The 26,204-nt window shown below is 51.3% G+C and overlaps 1 protein-coding gene across 1 annotated transcript in view; it reads right to left on the minus strand.

Moving 5' to 3' along the window:
• jarid2b (jumonji, AT rich interactive domain 2b) overlaps positions 1 to 19,731 on the minus strand; it is a 42,171-nt gene extending 22,440 nt beyond the window's left edge. The window contains 3 exon segments of the mRNA XM_056297909.1: positions 1 to 414; positions 11,256 to 11,503; positions 19,518 to 19,731. Of these exon segments, the coding sequence (XP_056153884.1) occupies positions 1 to 414; positions 11,256 to 11,503; positions 19,518 to 19,716 (861 nt within the window). The 5' untranslated portion in view covers positions 19,717 to 19,731.
• Between the last annotated feature and the right edge of the window lie 6,473 nt (positions 19,732 to 26,204).

Here is a 26,204-nt window from a genome sequence, read left to right on the forward strand (position 1 = left end):
GGCCCCGGCAGCCACCTTGTGCAGCCCGTTGGATAGTAGCACCTGTTTGCGGGTTTTTGCATTGCTGTGGAAGGCCGGCGCCGCAGCTTTTCCTGAGTGGACCAGCCCGTTGCTGGCTGCTGGCTGGCTGTGCTGATTGTGATTGTTCGCTGACGACGTTGCCGTGGCGCTGGCGGCAGTGGCGGCGGCGGCACTGCTGCTGCTGTAGTTGTTGTGTTTGTTGCTGCTGCTGCTGAGTTTGGTTTTCTTGCCCAGTTCTCTCTGTTTGGCTTTGGTGTAAGTGACGTGGCCCTTGGACACGGTGGCTGTGTACTTCTTCACAGTTTTGGACGGCAGTCGGAAGTCACGGCCCTTTTTGGCACTGCCAGCGGCGTGTGCCGAGCCCGCCCGTGTCAGCCCGTTCACTTTAGAGACCTGCGAGAGAGGGGAGAGAGCGAGACGGCGGAGGTTAGAGGAAGGAAAACTGTTCAGAAGAAGTTGTGTGTGGGAACTATTTAGGAAGAGTCGGGAAAAAGGGAATCTGCATTAGAAGTAGACGTGGTTTTGATAAACAATGTCCCAATCAGTCGGAGCCTCTGTTGTTGTACATGAGGTCACACGCTTCTGCAACTCAGAAACAGTGCATTCAGAATAAAGCACAGACTTGTACGCACACTCTATACAACTGCACACACAGATATACATGCATGCGCGCGCACACACAAACTCAGTCACTCCTTCCTTCCTTCCTTCCTTCCTTCCACATCCAAGCGGCCAAACATTCATAGGCTGGCACAGCAGTAAACCACTTGGCGGCATGGATCCAGAGCTATTTGTGGAAACGTGCCCTATTCATTACAGAGCCAATCGACTATCCAGATTACTATACTGCCATGCAAAGTAAGCTTAAATAAAATACAACACAGCCTGCTCGCAACACAAAGCTGGGGACTCATAAAAGGACATGTACCAAAACCAAAAACCACTACAGTTTGATATAAACAATGGCAGGAACAAGGTGGAGGGAGGCAGACATGAGACAAGCAGTGTCCATGGGTTATGGGGCCGGAATCAAATCCTATATGGGCACATAAAAACAGCCTTTTATTTGCGATGGGTTTCCTTAAGCTCTTTGATTCGCTCTTTAATGCCACAAATAAAAGGTGGGTCCATGTGTGTATCTGTGTGTATATGTGAGTGAGTGAGTGAGTGAGTGAGTGAGTGAGTGAGTGAGTGAGTGTGAGAGAGTGAGTGAGTGAGTGAGTGAGTGGAGTGAGTGAGGAGTGAGTGAGAGAGTGAGTGTGAGAGAGTGAAAGTGAGTGAGTGAGTGAGTGATTGTGAGAGTGATTGAGTGAGTGAGTGAGTGAAAGTGAGTGAGTGAGTGTGAGAGTGAGTGAGTGAGTGAGTGAGTGTGAGAGTGAAAGTGAGTGAGTGAGTGTGAGAGTGAGTGAGTGAGAAAGAGCGTGAGAATGGGGGTGAGAGTGAGAGAGAGTGAGTGTGAGGAAGGGAGAGAGTGAGTGTGAGAGTGAAAGTGAGAGTGAGTGTGAGAGTGAAAGTGAGTGAGTGAGCGTGAGTGAGTGAGTGAGAAAGAGTGTGAAAGTGAGAGAGAGTGAGTGAGTGAGTGAGTGAGTGAGTGAAAGAGAGAGAGAGAGAGAGAGAGAGAGAGAGAGAGAGAGAGAGAGAGAGAGAGAGAGAGAGAGAGAGAGTAAATGAGTGTGTGTGCATGTGGGTTGAGACCTGAGATAGACACAGAGAGGGAGGGACAGACAGACAGTCATATCAAGGGCCCCGTCTTACAGCCGGTGAAAAGTGCAGCGCCAAGTGTCTCTGCTAGTCTCAGACCGACGCGGTTTTCATTTTCCCGTCCAGCGCCCACGTTGTTTAAATAGCAAATGTACTTGCACCCATCGGAGCGCCCATGGGCGTGCTGGTCTTAAAATGAGGTGTGGTCAGGCACAGCGTTGGCACACTGCTATCCTGAGGCAGGAAAGCGGTTGCACCATTGACCAACAAAACCCTGGTGTACAGTCCATGGTGCAGTATTTTACTGTGATTTTAAAGGGTGCATTATTCAGATTGCAACATGTGCCTATACAAAAACTAAAAACATTATAATGTGCAAGATGATTACTGTGTACATCACGATATTTAAAAAATAAATGTAAAAACAGCTATGATATTTACCAGAATTAGATAACTCTAAGTGATTTTTCAGTGAGCGGTGTGAGCCTTGGTTTTCCTCGTCTCCTGACATAATTGGGTTGTTTCGGCATTGCACAGCTGCTCTGGTGATGCCGGAAGACGAGGACACTCTGATTGGTCTGAGTCATGTTACACCCAAAACACAACTATCATTAATTAAGAGACTAAGTACAACCTCACCCCGTGGACCCCACCACCCACGGGGACGAGCAATCGGGGTAGGATGCAATGCAGGCCGGCGGCAGGCAAAGACGGGGACCCGGGTGGTGCCGACTTCCGGCATCGTAGACTGGTCCAGGAGGACCAGCTGGGAGGGAGACCCCGGGGTAGACTCAGAACTCGCTGGAGGGAACACATGTCCATTCTGGCCTGGGAAGGCCCTGGATCCCCCAGGAGGAGCTGGAGGGCGTTGCTAGGGAGAGAGAGACATCTGGAGTGCCCTACTCAGCTCGCTGCCACGGCGACCCGACCCCGGAGAAGCGGCTGATGATGATGAGAGGTGAGAGTACAACCCCGCTGCGTCCAGATTATGTGCCATTTAACCAGCAACAGTGGATCTGGACGCACCCCAAACACACTTGTGCCATGTGCTTTAGACCACACACTACAGATTGTCGTTTAAATAGGGCCCTAAGTGTGAGTGTGTGTGTGTATGTGTGCGTGCATGCGTGCGTGTGTGTGTGTGTACATGTTTGTGTCTAAGACGGAGAGAGAGATGAGAGAGAGAGAGAGAGGAGAGAGAGAGAGAGAGAGAGAGAGGAGTGTGCGTGTGTTTGTGTCTAAGACAGAGAGAAAGAAGTGTGTGTATGCATGTTTGTGTCTAAGACAGAGAGAGAGAGAGAGAGAGAGGTGTGTGTGTGTGTGTGTACATGTTTGTGTCTAAGACAGAGAGAGAGAGGTGTGTGTTTGTGTCTAAGACAGAGAGAGAGAGAGAGAGAGAGAGTGTGTGTGTGTGTGTACATGTTTGTGTCTAAGACAGAGAGAGAGAGGTGTGTGTTTGTGTCTAAGACAGAGAGAGAGAGAGAGAGAGAGAGAGAGAGAGGTGTGTGTGTGTGTGTGTGTGTGTGTGTACAGGCGAGTGTGTGTGCCTGCTTGTGCATGTGTGCAGTCTTTGAGGCCCCCAGCTGTAGATCAGAGGCCTGCTGCAGTGGTGTCTGGTTCCATGGCTGGCTGGCTGGCTGGCTGGCTGGCTGGCTGGCTGGCTGACTACAGCTGTGGGAACCACTGTGGGCCTGCAATCTACAAACTGGTGAAAAGCCACAGTCGCTGGCACGCTGACTCGCTGATTCTCTCTCTCTCTCTCTCTCTCTCTCTCTCTCTCTCTCTCTCTCTCTCTCTCTCTCTCTCTTTTATGTATTGGTGGCGCAGTTCAGTAGAGGTTAAAATCACTCATCTGTGTCGGCTTCACCAGTTCTCCATCGGTCTTCCTCTCGTTCTGTCTTTTGTTTGCCTCGCCTTCGTCCCTCCCTAATTCAATATCTGTTCCTGGTGTCACAGGGAGTAAGGGCAACGTTATCGCACTGTACAGAGATGAAACGAATCTCTGGGTCACACGCTCAGCCTCCGGCACCCGCCTTCCTCCTCTCGCTCTTCATCGCTCCCCATTCCACCTCCTGTCTCTGCCTTTTCTGAGAACATCCACACCAGCGTTCTTCCTCATCCCTCCTCCCCTCCACGTTGTTTTCATGGCCCACTTTTCGGTGCTGCTGGGAGTCTCTGGCTCCCTCCTCTCCTCTCCTCTCCTCTCCTCTCCTTCCCCGTCTGCAACTCCCTCAATGTCTGTGTACTGACATCGAGTCTAGTTCAATTTTTTTTTTAGAAATGCTAGTAAAAACAATATTCTAGGCTTTACAGAACTACAGTGATTGGTGTGTGTGTGTGTGTGTGTGTGTGTGTGAGTTAAAGCTCAACACCGTAGATCTTGTGAGTTTACAGATAGGTATTCAGTTACGGCTGTCTGAGTGACTCGAGCCGGCGGGGCACGTCGCTCTCGTTGCAGCAAACATAAAGGGCTTGTTTCATTCTCCCCTCTTTAATGCCGACCGCATTCTCAACGGGGCAAATATGCTTTTTGTGGTGGCGAATTGACCCTATTATGGGGGAAACATCACATCACCTTTTGCAGGTTTCGACAATGGTGTCATTACTGGAGCGCACGCTCCTAAAATTAAATTCCACACCATCTGGAAAGGCAAAAAGGATGGGAGGAAGTGCGGCTCGGGATGCTGAGCAGGGACGGGTCTTTATATCAGTTTTTCCTCCACAGATCACACTCGTAAAGTTTTTCTTCTTCTCCTTGTAACCCCTAATAGGAAAAACATGCTCCTTTTGTGAAAAAAAGTCATCACTGAACCCTTTTTCCTCCTCAACTGCTGCATCCACAGCAGCATTCGAAACTTGACTGCAGTGCTGGATGCAGTTTCACATACTGACAAACAAACACACACACACACACACACACACACACACACACACACACACACACACACACACACACAACTTCAGCTCTTTCCCATCTATCTGTGTGTGTGTTTGTGTGTGTGCAAGCCTGGCCCTGATGGGAGTGAAACAACACCCTGGAGGAAGGACGGACAGACGGATGGATGGATGGATGGATGGATGGATGGATGGATGGATGGACGGAGGGATGGATGGATGGAGAAAAGAATGGAGTTATCAATCATGACTGCGGCACCACGGCAGGGAGGTGACAGCAGGCCCATTGACAGGTTAGCCTTTGAAGGGGCTCTCATGTCACGTGTGTGTGTGTGTGTGTGTGTGTGTGTGTGTGTGTGTGTGTGTGTGTGTGTGTGTGTGTGAGTGAGTGAGTGTAACGTGTGTTGTATTGTGTTCGTCTCAGGTGGCGGAGGTGGGGGCGGCTGACACAAAAGGCCGGGGCCATTAAAAGATAAGGAGGGAGTGAAACCTAACCTCGCCTCCATCAATCGTCTGCATCCCCCCCCCACCCCACCAGCAAACCCCCCTTAACCCCCCTGACAATGGAAAAACACAGGGGGATGGAGGGGGAGATGGAGATAAAGAGAGGGAAAGAGATGGGAGGAGGACGGAAGATGTGTGAGGGAAGTGACGAAGATGTGAAGGAAGGAGAGGACTGAGGACCAACGGATAGATGAAGGCTGAGGGGGGGGGGGGCTCTTGACCAGTAATGACTGACAAACGGGGACAACTCTCACATAATGTAACACAAATGAAATATAAAATCCAAGGGGCTGAATGTGTACGGGGGTTGGGGAGGGAGGTCGGGTGATAATCTGATGAACTGGCCTTCAGCCGGCTATATTCGTCCCATCGCAGCTTGCTGACAAAGCAGTGAAATCTGTGAGACAAGCTGCCATGACCGCTTTCCACCACAAGAGGTCTCAGTGTCCCGGTTACTCAGCTCCTCCTGGGGGGGGGGTTGCTCTGCAAGTAATTGTCTCTGCCTCACTATCTCCCCCCTTCTCTCGCTTTCTCTCTCACTCGCTGTAATTGTTTGGTCTACTGGAAAAGGAAAAGGGAGGGGGAGAGAGGAGGGAGGCAGAAAGGGGGGGGGGTCAAATAAGACAGTCAGAGGGGGAGAGAGAGAGAGAGAGAGAGAGAGGTAAAAATGGTGGATTGAATATGGCCAAAGAGTGGTATGATTCAGAAGAAAGGAGAATAAAAGGTGGAGTGAGAGAGAGGTGGGTAAGGAGTATTAGGAATTAGAGACAAGGAAGAAGCCAAATATATAGAGATTAATGAGATTCATGAAAGAAAGAAAGAGGGAAAGAGGGAAAAAGAACGAAAAAGAACAAGTGAATCAGCGTCTGAGGTGAGGAAAAGAATATGGGGCAAGACTGGCAGAGAGAATCCAAACAAAAAGGACAACGACCAGAATAAGAACAAAAAACGAAGCCAAAATAAATTATGGGAAAAGAAAACACACACACACACACACACCACAACACACCACAACACAACACAACACAGGCAGCCAGAGCCCTTTCTGGAGTGGATTTCGGTCGCACGTGAGCGAGGAGAGAGAGGAAGAAAGGGAGGGAGGAGAGGGAGGGAGGAGAGGGAGGTGGGCCTAGATGACATCATGTGTTGCTATAGCCCAGCTGGGGCCTGGCAGGAAGATTTTAACAGGCAACATCTGCAGCAGAGAGCCCCAAGAAAAGACAGCGAGAGAGAGTGAGAGAGACAGACAGAGAGACAGACAGAGACAGAGAGAGAGAGAGAGAGAAGAGAGGAAGACAGAGAGAGTGAGAGAGACAGACAGAGAGACAGACAGAGACAGAGAGAGAGAGAGAGAGAGAGAGAGAGAAGAGAGGAAGACAGCCGGCCCACTGGCAAAGCGCACACACACAAAATGCACACACACACACACACACACACACACACACACACACACTCACACACACACACACAAAATGCACACACACACACACACACACACACACACACACACACACACACACACACACACACACACACACACACGGAGCCTGTGCGACTACATAAGCTGAAAAAGGGTTCATAATGGCTCAATCATTTCACCTAATTTTTACATCGGAATGACTTAGCTTAAGTAACACTGACACAAACACAGCACTCTAACACATCACACACACACACACACACACACACACACAAGCCTAACCAGGGACAGACACATCCTTGTATAAGAAGTCTCCACGCGCTGCAGTCTTATAATGGTGCGATGTGATGCTGCCTTGGGCAGGTTGACTTTTAAGCAGCAGAGAAAGGTCAGCAGTCCCCGACACCAACAACACAACAGAACAAAAACCTGCACACCGACAACACAACAGAACAAAAACCTGCACACCAACAACACAACAGAACAAAAACCTGCACACCGACAACACAACAGAACAAAAACCTGCACACCGACAACACAACAGAACAAAAACCTGCACACCGACAACACAACAGAACAAAAACCTGCACACCAACAACACAACAGAACAAAAACCTGCACACCAACAACACAACAGAACAAAAACCTGCACACCGACAACACAACAGAACAAAAACCTGCACATCGACAACACAACAGAACAAAAACCTGCACACCGACAACACAACAGAACAAAAACCTGCACACCAACAACACAACAGAACAAAAACCTGCACACCAACAACACAACAGAACAAAAACCCGTACACGGCCTGATGCAGAGACACCTATTACTGCCTTATTTACTCCCCAGCACCATGCTGGTGAAGTGGCTTACAAATGTGTGTGTGTGTGTGTGTGTGTGTGTGTGTGTGTGTGTGTGTGTGTGTGTGTGTGTGTGTGTGTGTGTGTGTCTGTCTCAGAGTGAGAATGTTAGAAATTATTAGAAAGCAATCTGTGCGCATCTAAACACAGTGGTGTATTTGTTTTGTGTCTATTTGCTTTTAAGCTGCTTAAGAAATGAAGGATGAGCACAGAGAGAGAGGGAGAGAGAGCGAGCAGAGAGAGGAAGAGACGGGGGGAGAGGGAGAGACGGGGGGAGAGGACAGAGGGAGAGAGAGAGACAGGGAGAGAGACAAAGGGAGAGAGAGAGATGGGGAGAGCGAGAGACAGAGGGAGAGAGAGCGAGCAGAGAGAGGGAGAGACGGGGGGAGAGACAGAGGGAGAGAGAGAGACAGGGAGAGAGACAAAGGGAGAGAGAGAGATGGGGAGAGCGAGAGACAGAGGGAGAGAGAGCGCGAGAGGGAGAGAAAGACAGGGAGAGAGAGCGACAGAGGGGGCGAGAGAGACAGAGGGGGAGAAAGAGACAGAGGGAGAGATAGGGGGAGAGAGAAAGAGAGACAGTTTCCAATTAATGTTTAGTTTTTTCAATGTTCAAACACTTCCTTTGGCAATATGTACATTGTTACATCATGCCAATAAAGCTATTTTAATTTGAATTTGAGAGACAGAGACAGGGAGAGACAGGGAGACAGACAAGGAGGGAGAGAGACAGACAGACAGAGAGAGACAAAGAAAGAGAGAGAGACAGAGATGGAGAGAGACAGAGAGAAGAGAAAGTGAAGGAAAAGGAGGAGATGTAAGCCGGCTATACGATGTGAATGCTCGTCTGCATTTGTTGGACTGTCCACATTCACAACTTAATTGAACTGAACAGAAGTGGTGCTGGTCTGTAGAAGGGCCACACTGGACACACACTCAGCTGATGTGTTGGTCTGTAGAAGGTCCACACTGGACACACACTCAGCTGATGTGTTGGTCTGTAGAAGGTCCACACTGGAGACACACTCAGCTGATGTGTTGGTCTGTAGAAGGTCCACACTGGACACACACTCAGCTGATGTGTTGGTCTGTAGAAGGTCCACACTAGACACACACTCAGCTGATGTGTTGGTCTGTAGAAGGTCCACACTGGACACACACTCAGCTGATGTGTTGGTCTGTAGAAGGTCCACACTAGACACACACTCAGCTGATGTGTTGGTTTGTAGAAGGTCCACACTGGAGACACACTCAGCTGATGTGTTGGTCTGTAGAAGGTCCACGCTGGACACACTCAGCTGATGTGTTGGTTTGCAGAAGGTCCACGCTGGACACACTCAGCTGATGTGTTGGTCTGTAGAAGGTCCACACTGGACACACACTCAGCTGATGTGTTGGTCTGTAGAAGGTCCACACTGGACACACCCTCAGCTGATGTGTTGGTCTGTAGAAGGTCCACACTGGACACAAACTCAGCTGATGTGTTGATCTGTAGAAGGTCCACACTGGACACACATTCAGCTGATGTGTTGGTCTGTAGAAGGTCCACACTGGACACACACTCAGCTGATGTGTTGGTCTGTAGAAGGTCCACACTGGAGACACACTCAGCTGATGTGTTGGTCTGTAGAAGGTCCACACTGGACACACCCTCAGCTGATGTGTTGGTCTGTAGAAGGTCCACACTGGACACACCCTCAGCTGATGTGTTGATCTGTAGAAGGTCCACACTGGACACACACTCAGCTGATGTGTTGGTTTGTAGAAGGTCCACACTGGAGACACACTCAGCTGATGTGTTGGTTTGTAGAAGGTCCACGCTGGAGACACACTCAGCTGATGTGTTGGTCTGTAGAAGGTCCACACTGGACACACCCTCAGCTGATGTGTTGATCTGTAGAAGGTCCACACTGGACACACACTCAGCTGATGTGTTGATCTGTAGAAGGTCCACACTGGACACACACTCAGCTGATGTGTTGATCTGTAGAAGGTCCACACTGGACACACCCTCAGCTGATGTGTTGATCTGTAGAAGGTCCACACTGGACACACCCTCAGCTGATGTGTTGATCTGTAGAAGGTCCACACTGGACACACACTCAGCTGATGTGTTGGTTTGTAGAAGGTCCACGCTGGAGACACACTCAGCTGATGTGTTGGTTTGTAGAAGGTCCATGCTGGGGACACACTCAGCTGACGTGGGCCTGGACTGGACCGAGGAGAACTGACTCGTACTTAATGAGATTATGATAATGGCCTACCCTTCACTTTTACACACAAACAAACCCCTGGCTGTTCTACAGCTACGTGATCACTTAACCTTTCATGTGGCTTAGCCTGTACTTTCACAGTTGGCTGTGCGTGTACACGCGTGTAAGTATGTTCATGTGTGTGTCTGCATGCACGCATGTTCAAGATCCACACACACACCCTTACACACACACCTTGTTCATGCTAATTGGGGAAAGAGCGAGGGAGAAAAATCCACTAATCCTTCAAAATGATTGGAGCCGTGTTATCAAGGGCAAGATATGTGTCTGTTCAACACAGAAGAAGAGAGAGAGAGCGAGAGAGCAAAATAAACAAAGAGAGAGAGAGTGAGAGTGGAACAAAGAGACATCGAAGTAGAGAAGCTGAGCAAGCGAGAGAAAGGTGAGGTGACAGCGGAGAGAGATACAGAGTAAACAAGAAATCACAAGAATCAGGCTAACAGAGCGAGCGAGCGAGAGAGAGAGAGAGAAAGAGGATAGAGATAAAGTGTGTGAGAGAAAGACAGATGTACGGAGACGAGGAGAACAGGAGAACAGAGTGAAGCCCTCGTGGGACACTGGCTTCTGATTAGCTATTGTAACTGCTAGTTTTCAGAGTTGAGCCAATTCTCTCCTCCTCCTCCTTCCTTGTCTCTCTCCTCTCTTTCCATTCTTTTCTACGGCTTTCCGGGGTTTGCTGCTCCTCACTGAGAGCTGGAGAGACAGAGGGAGGCGTTCACAGCCCCCAGCCTGCACTTCTAAATATAGCTGAGGTCCAAAACACAATCATTCCTCCTCTCCCCGAGACAACACACAGGACGAGAGGAGGGGAGGAGAGGAGAGGAGATAAAAGAAGAGAAGATCGCAGGAGAGTAAGGAGAAGAGGAAGGGTAGTTAATAGAAAACAACAGGAAAATGAAGCCAACACCAGACATAATGAGAATAGGAGAGAGGGGGAGAGAGGGGGGGGGGAGCGAGAGAGAGAGAGAGAGAGAGAGAGAGAGAGAGAGAGAGAGAGAGAGAGAGAGAGAGAGAGAGATGAAGGGATAGACTTGACCTGCTGAAGCTTCAGTCTGATGAATTTGAATAAACCAGAACATCTTCTGCCATGGCTCAGCTAAAGGCCCGTCACCAGTCCGTCACGAAACCTTCCCTACTGGTGTGTGTGTGTGTGTGTGTGTGTGTGTGTGTGTGTGTGAAATGAAACTGTGTTTCATTTCACATTTAACGTTTCATTTCAAATCCAGTATTCACAGAAGAAAAAGACACCATGATGTCCTCAGGAAGAAGCCGGGAATTCATCATGCAGCTCTGGCCCGGGTGTTGGGACAGTTGGTCTTAATGATTTGTCGAGGACAATCACGTCCACGCTAACCAGGGACATCTAGGGATGGCCTTTTCAAAAAAAATGGGTCCAATGTTTTCCGTCAACGCTAGCGTTTTCAGATTGTTTTGGAAAGGCTCACCGTCCACATTGGGACACCGAAACAATAGAAATACGCCTGTTTCTTCTACTGGGCATGAGCGTGCAAGTGAGCCCTCCCACCCACCCCCCGTACTCCTTCCTGGCTGTATGTCCCGTGTTCGGCTAGCAGCCATACCTGCTTGCGTAGCTCCTCCGCGGCTCTCCTGGGCGGCAGGCCGTTGGCGGCCGGGCCTCTGCTGTTGGCCAGGGCCTGCTGCTCCCTCACCTGTTCCCGCGCCTCCGCCCGCTCACTGCGCTCCCTCAGGAGGGGCGGAGGTGGAGGCGGAGGAGGTGGCAGTGGTGGGGCGGGGGTCTCCCTGCCATGGGATCCGGCCTTGGGGCGCGGGCTCTCCCTGGTGCCCGCCTTACCATGGCCGTTGAACACTGCGGGGGGAGAGCGAGAGAGCGAGAGAGAGAGAGAGAGAGATAATAATAACATTAACAATAAAATAATAACAACAATAACAATAATAACAAAAATATCAATAATAATAACAATAACAATAATAATAATAAAAATATTTAATAACAATAACAATAATAATTACAATAATAATAATGATGGACATGGCAATATACCTTCTATACTTGCAGGCTGCAGAACACGTATATATAAATACTGTATCTGCCATGCAACTGATAAATGATGTGGAAAAGCAGCATTAACAACCGCTGACCTGTTCAGCTGCTCTACTCTGCTGGCCCAGTCTCTGAATTCGTCCAGTTACACTTTAAGGATCCTTTTTTTTTATGTCTAGGTCTTTTTACGTCTGTAGGCTAAAATTAGGTCATGAAACACGACTTTGTTTTCTTCTTGGTGTCGGGTCTCAGTTAGGAGCATTGAGGGAATACGGCCGCCCCCCGTTTAACCATAAAGCACGATTCATGCCCGGCCTTAACTCACACCATCACAATTAAGGACGGCTCGCAGGATTAAGCGGGGCCGTTAATATTTGTTTGCGTTGGAGAAAACATTGTGTTTGAACGGCTCGCCTTGCACGGCAACCGGGAAACGCCAGCGAAAAGTGAACACATCACGGATGAAGATTTTTTTTTGAGGCGACTGCATCCAACTTCCATGGACAATAATTACCTAGTGTGCCGCCTTGTGCAGAATATCTATCATGCGAATGACACGCCGCCATAAATTGAGCTTGTGCAAACAAAACCGGCGACTGTGGAAAGTTCCCATCAGGTGGGCCGGCAAAGTAAAAATTCCATTCATGTCATATACTTTGCTTTTTTAGGCTACTGTCTATGCTAGCCCCTCTATAAGGACATTAATCTCTCAATACCCCCCCCCCACCCCCAGTCTGGTTGGTGCAGAATGGCTTCACGATCCCTGCCGCCGGACCGCCACGCCTGAGCGGAAAAAACGCCGCGCAAACATCGGCGTGACAGGCCTCTGGCAAACGCCGAGCCACCAATCAGGAAACTATGCATGATTTAAGGCGCGCATGAAAACGCCTTTATGCTACACGTCAATGACCCTGTTGAAAATGAGTATGGACTGCCGCGTTGTGCCCCCCCTTCCCCGGGGGGGGAGCGGGCTGCCACTAAACGGGCAGAACAGAGCCGCCGCCAAATAACGTACACATTCAGCAAGAGCCCTCTCTTTACCTTTTATGGGCGCTGGGCTTTAAGTTTTATGGCACGCTAATATCAACAGGAGCCGGCGGCGGGAGGAGGAAACCACACGGGTCACGTCTGCAAATGGACCTGGGCCAGCACACAAATGTAACACATGATACGGAGCACATCGCCCAGTGTTGCTGCGTATACTCTACAGGTCTGAGAGTCGTCGGGGTGTGTGTGTGTGTGTGTGTGTGTGTGTGTGTGTGTGTGTGTGTGTGTGTGTGTGTGTGTGTGTCCACTTCAAATCACCAGTGTGTGCTCCCGGGTCTCGGGGGTCGTTGGCTGAAAGGAAAACGAGATAGGGACCCTGACGTTTTGAGAGGTGAGCGAAGCGAGGGACTGAACCCTATAAAAGCTGTTTAATTTAGTTATGTCAACATGGCACATAGCCGAGGCCCAGCGAGCGAGAGAGAGAGAGAGAGAGAGAGAGAGAGAGAGCGAGAGAGAGAGAGAGAGAGAGAGAGAGAGAGAGAGAGAGAGAGAGAGAGAGAGAGAGAGCATGCTGATGAATGGTCAACAATATAGGTCCTGTCCTCTCTTTCACTTTTTCTCTCCGGCCTATAATTTCATTTGTGTCTTTCACCTAAATTCCACTTCTTCCTCTCTCTCAACTCTGCCCCTTAGTAATTCTCTGCAGCCTGGTTATCCCCCCACACCCGCCCCCCCCCCCTCTCTCTCTCTTGCTCTCTCTCTCTCTCTCTCTCTCTCTCTCTCTCTCGTTCGTGCGCTGTCTCTCTCTCGCTCCGTCTCTCTCTCCCCTTCCCAAGGAGCTTGTATAACCCTGCTTCTGTTGGAGAGCGGCCCACGCCGCATATTAAAGTGTCATGTCTGACACCGATCCCGACGTTGCAGGAGGAACCCGACGTTGCAGGAGGAACCCGACGTTGCAGGAGGAACCCGACGTTGCAGGAGGAACCCGACGTTGCAGGAGGATCCCGACGTTGCAGGAGGAACCCGACGTTGCAGGAGGAACCCGACGTTGCAGGAGGATCCCGACGTTGCAGGAGGAACCCGACGTTGCAGGAGGAACCCGACGTTGCAGGAGGAACCCGACGTTGCAGGAGGATCCCGACGTTGCAGGAGGAACCCGACGTTGCAGGAGGAACCCGACGTTGCAGGAGGAACCCGACGTTGCAGGAGGAACCCAGCGTCGCATGCGCGCGTGTATGGGCCTGGCACGCCTGCAGCACAACGCCGAAGCCGCTCCAACACTGACCCTGAACACACAGGCCTGGGAAGGTAGTCTGAATCCCTGCATGCTTCTGCATGCCTGCGTGCATGTGCAGCTGTGTGAGAGTGAACGACCGCGGTTGTGTCGCCTTTTTCAGGCGGAAGGACGCGAAGCGCTTTGCAGTGAAACGACTTGGTCACATGACATGACTGTTTCCCTGCTTCTGTAAACCAGCTGTTTGGTCGGCAGTTTTGCTGCCATCGGCGTAACTCACACAAGCGACGCGAGCGCACCAACGCCGTCAGGATCGGGGCCCGCCCAGCCCGGCAATGTTGGTGCCATGCTGGGGGCATCTGCTGCCATTACAGGAGACGGGGGAGGCAAGTAAGCCATCGTCGAGCACAATAATAGACACAGATCTGCTCCAACAGGTTTTACACAACAGCAGGCTGAGGGCAGGAGTGTGTGTGTGTGTGTGTGTGTGTGTGTCATGTAAGGGTGAGAGCAAAAGGCGTTCACGTGTACACTGATGTCAAATGGGGTGTGTTTTTGAGGAGGGTGGGGGTTATTCTGTGACTCAGTCCAAGAGGTTCATATGGAAGTCAACGCACGGATAAACCCCCACCCCACCCCACCCCACCCCGCCGCCTCTCCTCCTCCACATTCCACTGTGCGGATGGAAGAGCTGAGCACAGAGTTAAACTTTTGAACCTTCCTAGCTGCACTTCTGCAGACCAGGGGGGAGTGAGGCAGCAACTCTCAAGTCCTGCCCTCGTTTTACGTGGGCATGCCGGTCCGGGGAGGCTGGACGCCACACAGGTCTGAGGAGGAGGGAGGGGAAGCAGAGATGAAGGAACAAAAGGGATGGATTTTTTTTTTTGCTTTTGCTAAATCAATGCCAAGTTAAAAGACTGTGGTGTGTCCGGGTAGCATAGCGGTCTATTCCCTTGCCTACCAACATGGGGATCGCCGGTTTGAATCCCCATGTTACCTCCGGCTTGGTCAGGCATCCCCGCAGACACAATTGGCTGTGCCTGCGCACGGGAAGCCGGATGTATGTCCAGGTCGCTGCACTAGTGCCTCCTCTGGTCGGTAAGGGCGCCTGTTCGTGGGGGGGAGGGGGAACTGGGGGGGGGGGTAGCGTGATCCTCCCACACACTACGTCCCCCTGGTGAACCTCCTCACTGACAGGTGAAAAGAAGCGGCTGGTGACTCCACGTGTCGGAGGCATGTGGTAGTCTGCAGCCCTCCCTGGATCGGCAGAGGGGGTGGAGCAGCGACCGGGACGGCTCGGAAGAGTGGGGTAATTGGCCAGGCATAATTGGGGAGAATCCCCCCCACACAAAAAGGTTTATCTTATTGCAAACTACCCATCTTCCAGTGCTGCCTTGTATTTGTGCTGCCCAAATTTCACATGTATTGGAGGAGGCATGTGGTAGTCTGCAGCCCTCCTCGGATCGGCAGAGGGGGTGAAGCAGCAACCGGGACGGCTCGGAAGAGTGGGGTAATTGGTTGGATACAAGTAGGGAGAAAGAAAAGGGGAGGGGGGAGACTGTGGCGCTCCAACTCAGATGGTAGGTCAGCGACTCGGGGGAAGGGGATAAGCTAACAGATGCATCAGAGTCGTCGTCATCGGCCAGGTCAAGTCAGGTCTGCAGGAAGACTGAGCAAACGTATGAGAAACCTCGCGTGAGGCTCAGCGTTTTCGGTTTTTACATTTTCATCGAAAAATACCCAGATTTTTAAACGGATGCTCACCCAGATTTTACATTTCCACGGAGCTAAAAGTTGTTCCTGTTCGTGTGAGGTTACGTAACAGTGTCCTCTTGTGGCGCAATTCGGCACGCTGGATGGCTTTGAAAAATAAAAACCGAAAACGCTGAGCCTCGGACATGTGCAATAACTTACGACTTAGTTGTGTGTCGTCGTTCACATATTTGGGCTGCACACGGGGGCAACATGCTTCGTCCTGTGTGTATCAGTCTGAGTGTGCTCGCACGTATGCAAATTGTTGTGTGAGCGTTCATCTGAATGTCTATGTGCCTTCAGGGACGTGTGTGTGTGAGTGTGTGTGTGTGTGTGTGTGGGGGGGGGGGGGTCCTGGCCAGCTGTCGTGGTGTGTGTGTGTGTAAACACCTTGTTAGGGTTTAGAAAACTGAGTGTTAATTGGGGTGGAAAAGAGTCGATGTGCTGTGCTGCGATCCCATGTGCCTCCTCCTCGTCTCTGCAACGCAAACCAAACACATGCAGCAACAAGCACGCACACAGACACACACACACACGCACACACAAGCACACACACACGCATGCACACAAACACACACACACACACACACACACACACACTTTCTCCATCTTTTTATCCAGTGACTCTTGTTTCTGTTTGACCTACTTGTCTTTCTCTTTCCCTCTCATCCCTTCATCCTTCACTCTCTCCCCCTGGTTCACCCTAAACGGGCTTTCCCCCCCCCGTCTCCCATCTCCCACCTCCGTTTCCTCCTTCAGTCTGCTCCTCACCACTCGTATCCTTTACTTCTCTTTTCTTCCATTCTTTTCCTCTTCCTCCTAATCCATCGCCGTCTCCCCCTCCCATCGTTCAATTCTCCTGCACTTCCTCCCCCTCCTCCTCCGCCTTTCCCCTCGCGCCTCATCTCCCCGTGTTCCCTCTCCTCGCTCTCCTACGCTCCAGTGCATCGATGACCCCAGCAAACAGGCGGGGTTGCTAATAGACTACACTTCCCTTTCCCCAGAAGCGGGAGCCCCCGCCGGGTCCGGGGCTGCTAGGTGGTGTAGGGTAGACGCACAGCGCCAGGAGAGCAGTTTTACATCACATCCTTAAAAAAAACCCCTCAAACTCCCACAAGTCCCTGCTCACCTGTACCTACGTCAGCCCTGATGCTACAAGACCCAAAGAGGTGGTGTCTGTGGGTGATGCGGGGAAGAATGACGCTGTCTGAACTGTTCATACGACATACCGCGAGCGTGCACATTCAGCATGTGCTATATTAGTATGCACATTTTGCTGCATGACAGGTATGTGTATGCACAGCACTTGGACAAAAAATGTTAAGTGTTACATCTGCCCCCACCCACAGATTCGTCCTCTTCATCCCACTCTCCCTAATTGTCTCCCTTATCAGTTGCCACTCCCCCTGCCCTAGTTTCTCTCCCTGTTGCCTGTGTGTGTGTGTGTGTGTGTGTGTGTGTGTGTGTGTGTGTGTGCAGGACTGGGGACAGGCATGAGAGAGCAGAGGTCCGGCACCTGCATCTCATCAGCCGTAATCAACTCAACTCCTTATCAGCCCAGCCTTGCCACATCCACCATGCCAGGTCGTCATGCCTGTTCAACACCCCCTCCCAACCCCACCCCCAGCCGGTTAACAGTAGGGAGCTTTTGGTCACTGAAGGCTCAAAACCAGTACTCAATGCTCAAATATTGAAACGGACAAAGCAAAAGAGCCAACATTGTTCTTATTCTTCTAAAGAGAGTTGTTTTTTTTGGGGGTGGGGATTCCCCCCCCCCCAATTTTATCCAGCCAATCACCCCACTCTTCCGAGCCGTCCCGGTCGCCTGCTCCACCCCCCTCTGTTGATCCGGAGAGGGCTGGAGTTCCACATGCCTCCTCCGATACATGTGGAGTCGCCAGCCGCTCTTTTCATCCGACAGTGAGGAGTTTCACCGGGTGGGGACGTAGCGCGTGGGAGGATCATGCTATTCCCCCCCAGTCCCCCCCCAAACATGCGCCCCGACCTACCAGAGGAGGCGCTAGTGCAGTGACCAGGACACATACCCACATCCGGCTTCCCACCCGCAGACACGGCCAATTGTCCCACCAAGCCGGAGGTAACACGGGGATTCGAACCGGCGAAAGAGACAGGTCTTCTGGTGTTACAAAGGGGCCCTTCTGTTTGGATACGAGTCCGCAAAGTGTACTGTCCATAGTTCATGATGCCTCCTGTATTCCGCGTACTGACTAGTATGTCCCAACAGTATGCTTGACGTATTTTGTACTCACAGTTTGGACAACGTTTAACTTTCCACACACGAGTGAGACCGACGGTCCTCTGTGTTTGTGTGATGGTGTAAAAAAGGTGGTGGTGGAGTCAAGTACTGAGGCGGCCTGGCTGAGAGGTGGTCATATATGAGTTATCCTATCCCCGTATTTGTAAAGAGTCTTGTGTAGTGTGTGTGAAACATGTACTGAGACTGAAGTGGACCGGTAGTTCGAATCCCACAGGGCTCCACAATAACTTCTTATGCCGGTTGCACTAGAGCACCTCACGTTTTAATTTAGGTGCACCAGCACATAATTTAGGTGCACTCAACATTCCCCCCCCCCCCCCGTGTCTTGGCGCCGCAATAATACATCTGAAGCGTTTCCTTTTTCGTCAGTTTCCCACACACATCGGCTCTTTTTTAAGATAATTTTTCCGGCGTTTTCCGCCTTTATACTGACAGTCGAGAGAGACAAGAAAGGCCGGGTAGAGAGAGAGGGGATGACATGCAGCAAAGGGGCCGAGCCGGATTCGAACCCGGGCCGCTGCGGTAAACGACTCAGCCTCATGTGGCACGCACGCTACCCGGTGAGCCATCGGGGCGGGGTGCCTCCGCATCAGTAATTTCTTAACATTTATGTAAATGATTGTAATCAGGGAAAAAGGTGCAAGTAAGTGTTTCTCTTTATTTAAATCACAGCAACGCTCAACAGGAGGCTGCGATGGCCTCAACTGTTAAAAAAAATAAACTTAAAAAGTGCTGATCTTTAAAGTGCTTGTAAAACGCAAATAAATAAATCAAACTCAGATATCTCAAATACAACTGTGCGCTGCTCCCGGACTAGGCGTCTTAGGACCAGGGACAGGGGAGATGGGCGGAACGGTTGCCTCCACCGACGATGCCAGGTCCAGGCCGGGCCTTTCAGGCCGAGCCCTTCAGGGCCGGGGACGGCCGTAACGGTCAACGCAGCATTTTTCTTGACAAAAAAAATGAATTAATATTTCCTTTCATTTTGAATTACCGGTATGTTCTAAGGTTGTGGTGCCACTCGAGGAGGAGTACAGGGCACGTCTTTTCTTCCCACCTGCATTCAGCGAAGACCCGCCCCTACTCTGACTCTGATTGGCTAGTACTCGTTGCCTTCCTTGTTTAGATTGGTTATGTTTAGGCATGAAGGGTGAGATGGTTAGGGTAAGAATATCAGGATCACAGCCAATCAGAGGCAGAGTAGGATGCAGCAGGATGTCTTCGCAGAATGCAGGTGGGAACAATAACACCACCCACCCACCCACCCACCCACACACACACACACACCACCCCACCCACACACACACAGACTGACTAAATTTCAGGATTTCAGGTGCACTAACCGGCCGATAAAAACGTTTAGTCGCACTTGACAAATTTTTGGCCGCACCCTGGAGCCCTGACCCCTGAAAACTTCCCTGACGTGCCAGTGTGAGTGTCTGGATGGATGCACCTCACAAATCTCTCTCTGTGTTTTTCCCGCGGTGGCCGCGGGTTACCATGTTTGTGCGTATGGAGTACGTTTTGATGGAGCATGGTCATATCAAGTATGGGTAAGCCTTCCTTACCATGCCCGTTCAGGGGCTGGCGGGCGGGGGGCTTGCCCTTGCGAGGCGTGGAGTTACAGGAAGAGGAGTTGGCCGAGGCCTGGCTGTTGCTGCCGCCTCCAGCATGGGGGTGAACACCACCTCCGCTCCTCGTCACCTCCTCCTCCTCTTCGTCCTGCTCCAGATCCTCCTCTTCCTGAGAGCTTCCGAAGTATGCCATGTTACTGGGCAGGGCTGACGAACCTGTGGGGGGGGCGAGAGAGAGAGAAAGAGAGAGAGTCAAACAATGTCCGTGGGCGAGACTGACCAAACAACTTCACATTAGCCTCTAAAATGAGATGGTGTGGCATCAAGTGATAATATCATTAGATTAAAATACACATTAGAATAATATCAATAGCATTTGGGGGGGTGGATTTCCCCCCCCATTTTCTTCCCAATTGTACCCAGCCAATGATCCCACTCTTCCGAGCCGTCCTGGTTGCTGCTCCACCCCCCTCTGCCGATCTGGGGAGGGCTGCAGACTACCACATGCCTCCTCCGATACATATGGAATCGCCAGCCGCTTCTTTTCACCTGACAGTGAGGAGTTTCTCCAGGGGGATGTAGCGCATGGGAGGATCAGGCTATTACCCCCAGTCCCCCCCCCCGAACAGGTGCCCCCGACCCACCAGAGAAGGCGCTAGTGCAGCGACCAGGACACACACCCACATCCAGCTTCCAATTGTGTCTGTAGGGACGCCCGACCCAGGCCGGAGGCAACACGGGGAGTCGAACTGGTGATCCCCATGTCAGGGGCGAAAATCTGATATCAACTTTGGAGGGGACAATTACATGACATTTTCTCAAGCACAATTCCTGAGGGGGACACCAAAATTAGTGCTGTAATCAGGGGGGAAATATTGGGGGGGGATATATCATACTTTTCCCAGGATGGGGGGGGGTCGTGTCCCCTCCGTCCCCCCTAGGATTTCCGCCTATGCCCTGTGTCGGTAGGCAACGGAGTAGACCATCACGCCACCCGCACGCCCCTCAATAGCGTTTTAAGAGATGTCAAAAACGTCAAAAACAGCATTAAATCTCATCCACCTGATTTCATTCAAGAACATTTCCCCCCGTGGCTTTTCTGTGTAATCAAGAGGCGCGGCGCCTTCATCGCCGTCAACACGACAACACAACAACGGGGGAAACATCAGCCTATAAATAGAGACCGCTCAAGGGCCTGTGAATAATAATGCTGATTTTCATCTTTTGTCACCTCAGCCGGCGGTCTGGTGGTTGATTTGTAAACCGGTTTACAGATAAACTATCGCTGCAAGCACGCACGCACGTGCACAACGACCGCTTTTAAAACACACAAAAAACTGAACAGTTAGTGCCAGTTTCAGTACGACGGTGTACAGTATTCAGCCATGCTCGCCACACTCGTGAGACATTTTCAACGCGGGCGCCTCAGACTCAAAGAACACCTCGCCCGGGGGTTTTTCAGGCTTGCTAAATAAATATAACCTTTAAATGCTCTCCTAAAACGCCCTTTACAGGCTTACTTTTATATAACTATCAATTATTAATTGTCCTTCACCTCCCTTTATGTGCCGCTTTTAATGGTTTGTCAACTTGTAACCGTTAATTTGACCTTTTATTTCATTTACTCCGCTGTAAAGCGCTCCGCCGCCGTAGCTAGCAGAACGGGGGATGACAGTCGGCAGCCGGAATTAAACCCACGGCGTTATGAGGAAACGGCGCACGCCGCAGCCAGCTCTTCCACGGAGCGGCCCGCCGCCGACAGGTTTCAACCGAGCTCAGCCGCACACGAACCAAAATATTCAACGCGGCAATGGCGTCGCTTCGGAGGCCGGGGAGACTTGCCACCGCGCTAATCCCGGCGCCAAATCTGTCGCTTCCAGCCTTCCAAACAGGATTACTTTTAATCTCTCCACCCACTGGAGGAGCAGCCCCGGCTGACTCACTCGCTTCTTCTCTCCCTTCCTCTTCCTGTCACAATCGCTCACCCTCGCCGTCGCGCCTCGGTGACGTGCAGTTTTATACGGCCGAGGAGACGCCAATGATGCCAGGCAGCGGAAACCCATAATGTCGCCCCAATTAGACAACTGCCGGCAAACACACACACACGCACACACACATGCATGCACACACGCACACACACATACACGCATATGCATGCACACACACATGCACACACACAGATATTCAAACACACACGCACACACACAGATATTCACCCACATGCATGCACACACACATATGCACACATGCACACACAGAGCATGCGCACACACATTCATGCACATGCATGCACAAAAACACATACACGCACATGCACACACGCATGCAGAATATGCACATCATGTATTCACACACACACACACACACACACACACACACACACACACACACACACATACATACATACATACATACACAAAAAGACAAAAACACTCTCATAAAGGGTAGTAAAGCCCAGAGCTGCGTTATTGAATCTCATAATGTTACACTCGTAAATCAGTGTGCAAACAGCTGCTACAGTCTCACTCTCTCTCTCGCTCACACACACACACACTGACACACACACGCACAGACACAAATACGGGGATAAAAACCACAGCAGGCTAATGGAGAGAGTCGCGTAGCGGCAACTGGCACGGATGTGTTTGGATTTGAACGTGAGACTGTACACGCCGGCCAGCCGCTACATCACTCAGGCTGGCTCCCACTCACCCTGCATCAGAGTCCTGTATCAGAGCCCTGCAGGACCCTGCATCAGAGCCCTGTATCAGAGCCCTGCATCAGAGCCCTGCATCAGAGTCCTGTATCAGAGCCCTACAGGAACCTGTATCAGAACCCTGCATCAGAGCCCTGTATCAGAGCCCTGCATCAGAGCCCTGCATCAGAGCCTGAATCAGAGCCCTGCATCAGAGCCCTGCAGCACCCTGCATCAGAGCCCTGCAGGACCCTGCATAAGACCCCTGCATCAGAGCCCTGCATCAGAGCCCTGCATCAGAGCCCTGCAGGATCCTGTATCAGACCCCTGCATCAGAGCCCTGCAGGATCCTGTATCAGACCCCTGCATCAGAGCCTGCAGGACCCTGTATCAGAGCCCTTTATCAGAGCCCTGTATCAGAGTCCTGTATCAGAGCCCTGCAGGACACGGCCCTGAAACCTGTTGCCCCCACTTCTACACCATGCTCAGCCGGGGCCAAAAATCACACACCGTGAGAGCCAGCCCAGGTGTATGTGTGTGTGTATGTGCGTGCGTGCGTGTGTGTTATTGACAGTTGCCATTTTTAGAGGAGGCATTGATAAAAACATTTTCAAAAAAAACACTAACAAAAAGTACTGAATGTATAAAAATGTGTGTACTGAGGGCTGACTGCTCTGGCAGGAAACCATGTGAGACCCGCGGCTACATGAGTCTTATGGCTCTTACACATTTGGCAAAATTCTCCCTCTTTTCAGCCATCTGTCTGTCAGTCCCTCCATAAACTTATGGATTTATTGGTTCCACCAACAGTGCACCTGCTCAACAACAGTAAACGTGTGTGTGCGCAACGGAATAAGACAGAATCTCCTTTACACACACACACACACACACACACACACACACACACACACACACACACACACACACACACACACACACACACACACACACACACACACACACAGCTGCAAGGTCTTTACGGCTCTCCAAACAGCCACACCACGGAGCCATGTGCTGCGCAGGGGTGTAGTGTGTTCCCACTTAAGATGTGTGTATGTATGTGTGTGTGTTTGTGTGTGTGTGTGTGTGTGTGTGTGTGTTTCCGCGGGTCTGCTTTATTGGGCGTATAAGTTTGCACGTTGAAGGAATATGAGGTGGTTGGGTCGCCGACATCAAACCGCTAGGACATAAAGTGGATTATTCTACAGATTAAGAAGAATATTTGTGTTGTGTAGGCGTGGAGGTGTGTGTTCACGGACTTGTGCTGCTACACTGGGGAGGACTGCTGTGTGTTTGGGAACTAGGAAGTGAGGACATTTTTCTTTATAAATCTATTTCTGGTTTTTCCCCCTTATCCCACCCGATTAACCCAATGGCATATGGCCGGAACTCTTGTGGAATAACTCCCCTGGCTCACGTTTCTACAGGAAGGAGATAGTCGTAACACCGGCTTCCTTCAAACTCGTGTCGGCTGCTCTCGCCATTTTACATGCTGAAGCCTCGCATGGATTGCGTTACCTTCAGGCCGCGAAGGAGGCGTAGGGAGAATGAGAATTTCGGTGGCTTGGCTGCAGGCGCCCGGATTGGCCAGAGGGGTCGCTGGAGAACGACGAGTCCCCGAACACTAATGAATGCCTTACCCTGTGGACGCTCTGGCCGTGACCGGTTACGGTGAGTCTGGGATACGAACCTCCCAGCCACATGACGAGCGGACTGCAAGAATGGCGGTTTCTTCCACTCGGCCACCAGGGCGGCGATCCATGCAGCCTGCAGTGAGGACATTTTTGGCTGGTGTTTGCTTTGAAAAGGATTAGGTCTGGAAAACGTGTCGTCCTATTTTTTTTTTTTTTTTTTTTAATTGTACCCAGCCAATAAAACCCCACTCTTCCGAGCCGTCCCGGTCGCTGCTCCACCCCCCTCTGCCGATCCAGGGAGGGCTGCAGACTACCACATGCCCCCTCCGATACATGTGGAGTCGCTGGCCACTTCCTTTCACCTGACAGTGAGGAGTTTCACCAGGGGGACGTAGCGTGTGGGAGGATCACGCTGTTCCCCCCCAGTTCCCCCTGCCCCCCGAATAGGCGCCCCCGACCGACCAACCGCAGACACGGCCAATTGTGTCTGTAGGGATGCCAGACCAAGCCAGAGGTAACACGGGGGATTCGAACCGGCGATCCCCGTGTTGGTAGGCAAGGACTAGACCGCCACGCCACCCGGACGCAAAACATGTATTCCTGCATGATCAGGTCAATCCATGGTTACCGTCTCAAGTGTGTGTGTGTGTCTGTGTGTGTGTGTGTGTGTGTGTGTTGACTCTCAGTACTTAAATGACACCCTGGATAAAGACAACCCTGCTGTGTCGACAGCGGAGGTGCAGTGCCTAACTGTTAACAGCACATGGGAGAATCTCTTGCTGCACCATTAAACAGCCTCCTCTCCTATTCGGCCACACAACTGGTGCTCGTGCAACCCGACACAGTCAGCCGACGCTAACACAGGACGGGTAGCACGGCGCAGGACGGACACACCAACTGTGTTATAATTCGGTTCATATGAGGTGAGTTTACTACGCAAGTCTGGGAAGGACATCTCACACCTCCGGGAAGCCGGGAGTCGGTCGAGTCTAATTTCTCTGATTCGCTTTCTGGATCCCGAGAACATTGAAACCAGACCAGCCCTGTCGTCTGGTTTCAGTGCCGCGGCCCCTGAGAGAATAAATCAGCCCGCTGGCTCACAGCAGACTCAATATATTACTTCCTACATTTATGGCGAGATAAAATTCAATTCCCCAATATGAAAAATAACTCTTAAAAATATGTTCGATACCCCTCAAAACGTTTGCTTTGCCTCTGAGCGCAGTACAACAGTGTACTTCTGCCCAGACCCGGGGAAGTTGAACAAGGGTGCGATTTACTTGCCAGCCCCCCAGCTCGTGCTTTTCCCCATATACACTGAAAGACGGGGCGGCCGCACACCAGCGCCCACGGCAGGTCAGTCGATGTGCTGCACGCTGGCGTCACGGCGCCGTGAGTGCACGCTGGGACGTGAGACCGCAGTCAGACGTGGCCCTGAGAAGCGGCACGGCTCGTGCTCTTTCCGCCCCTGGTTAGATTTTGGAACCATAACGGGGCAAAACAGGAAGTGTTTGTAACACAGCACCGGCGGAGGGTGGGTGTTTAGTCTCTCTGGCCTACACCCTCCCAAGGGCTGTGAGCGGGGACAACACGAGAAAACGCCACTCGCTGGCAAAACGCAACTTTTAGCTTTTGAGCTAGCGGTACACCTCATCTGTGCTACACACACACACACACACACACACACACACACACACACACAAACAGACAGACACAAACACACACACGCCTCAAGCGTACACTGACACAAACACACACCTGCATAGACACCTCATTCATCCTGCCGACAGAGCAAACGCGACTCTCTCAGACCAAACAAACAACGGGTCAGACACACACACACACAGACACACACACACACACTGCTCCAATCAGCTCTTAATGACTCGCTTCATTAGCTAACTGGCTGCAATTTACCGCCCTGCCCAGAGGTCAGCAGGCCAACGGCAAACAGACCCAGGGCACCCAGGGGCATGATGGGAGGTGGTCTGTTGTGTGTGTGTGTGTGTGTGTGTCTATGTGGCTGGGGGTTTGTGTGTGTGTGTGTGTGTGTGTGTGTGTGTCTATGTGGCTGGGGGGTTTGTGTGTGTGTGTGTGTGTTTGTGTCTATGTGGCTAGGGGGTTTGTGTGTGTGTGTGTGTCTCTATTTGGCTGGGGGGTTTGTGTGTGTGTGTGTGTGTGTGTGTGTGTGTGTGTGTGTCTATGTGGCTGGGTGTTACGGCCAGAGTGAGAGGGAAAGAACGTAACACTGGGGGTTTTGTGTCGTGAGTGTGTGTGTGTGTGTGTGTGTATGTGTGTGTCTAGTTGAAGGAGTACTTGTGGCAGTGGCCGCGTCATTACTGAAAAGAGGTA

This window comes from Lampris incognitus, chromosome 18, assembly GCF_029633865.1.
Source record: "Lampris incognitus isolate fLamInc1 chromosome 18, fLamInc1.hap2, whole genome shotgun sequence".
NCBI lineage: Eukaryota > Metazoa > Chordata > Actinopteri > Lampriformes > Lampridae > Lampris > Lampris incognitus.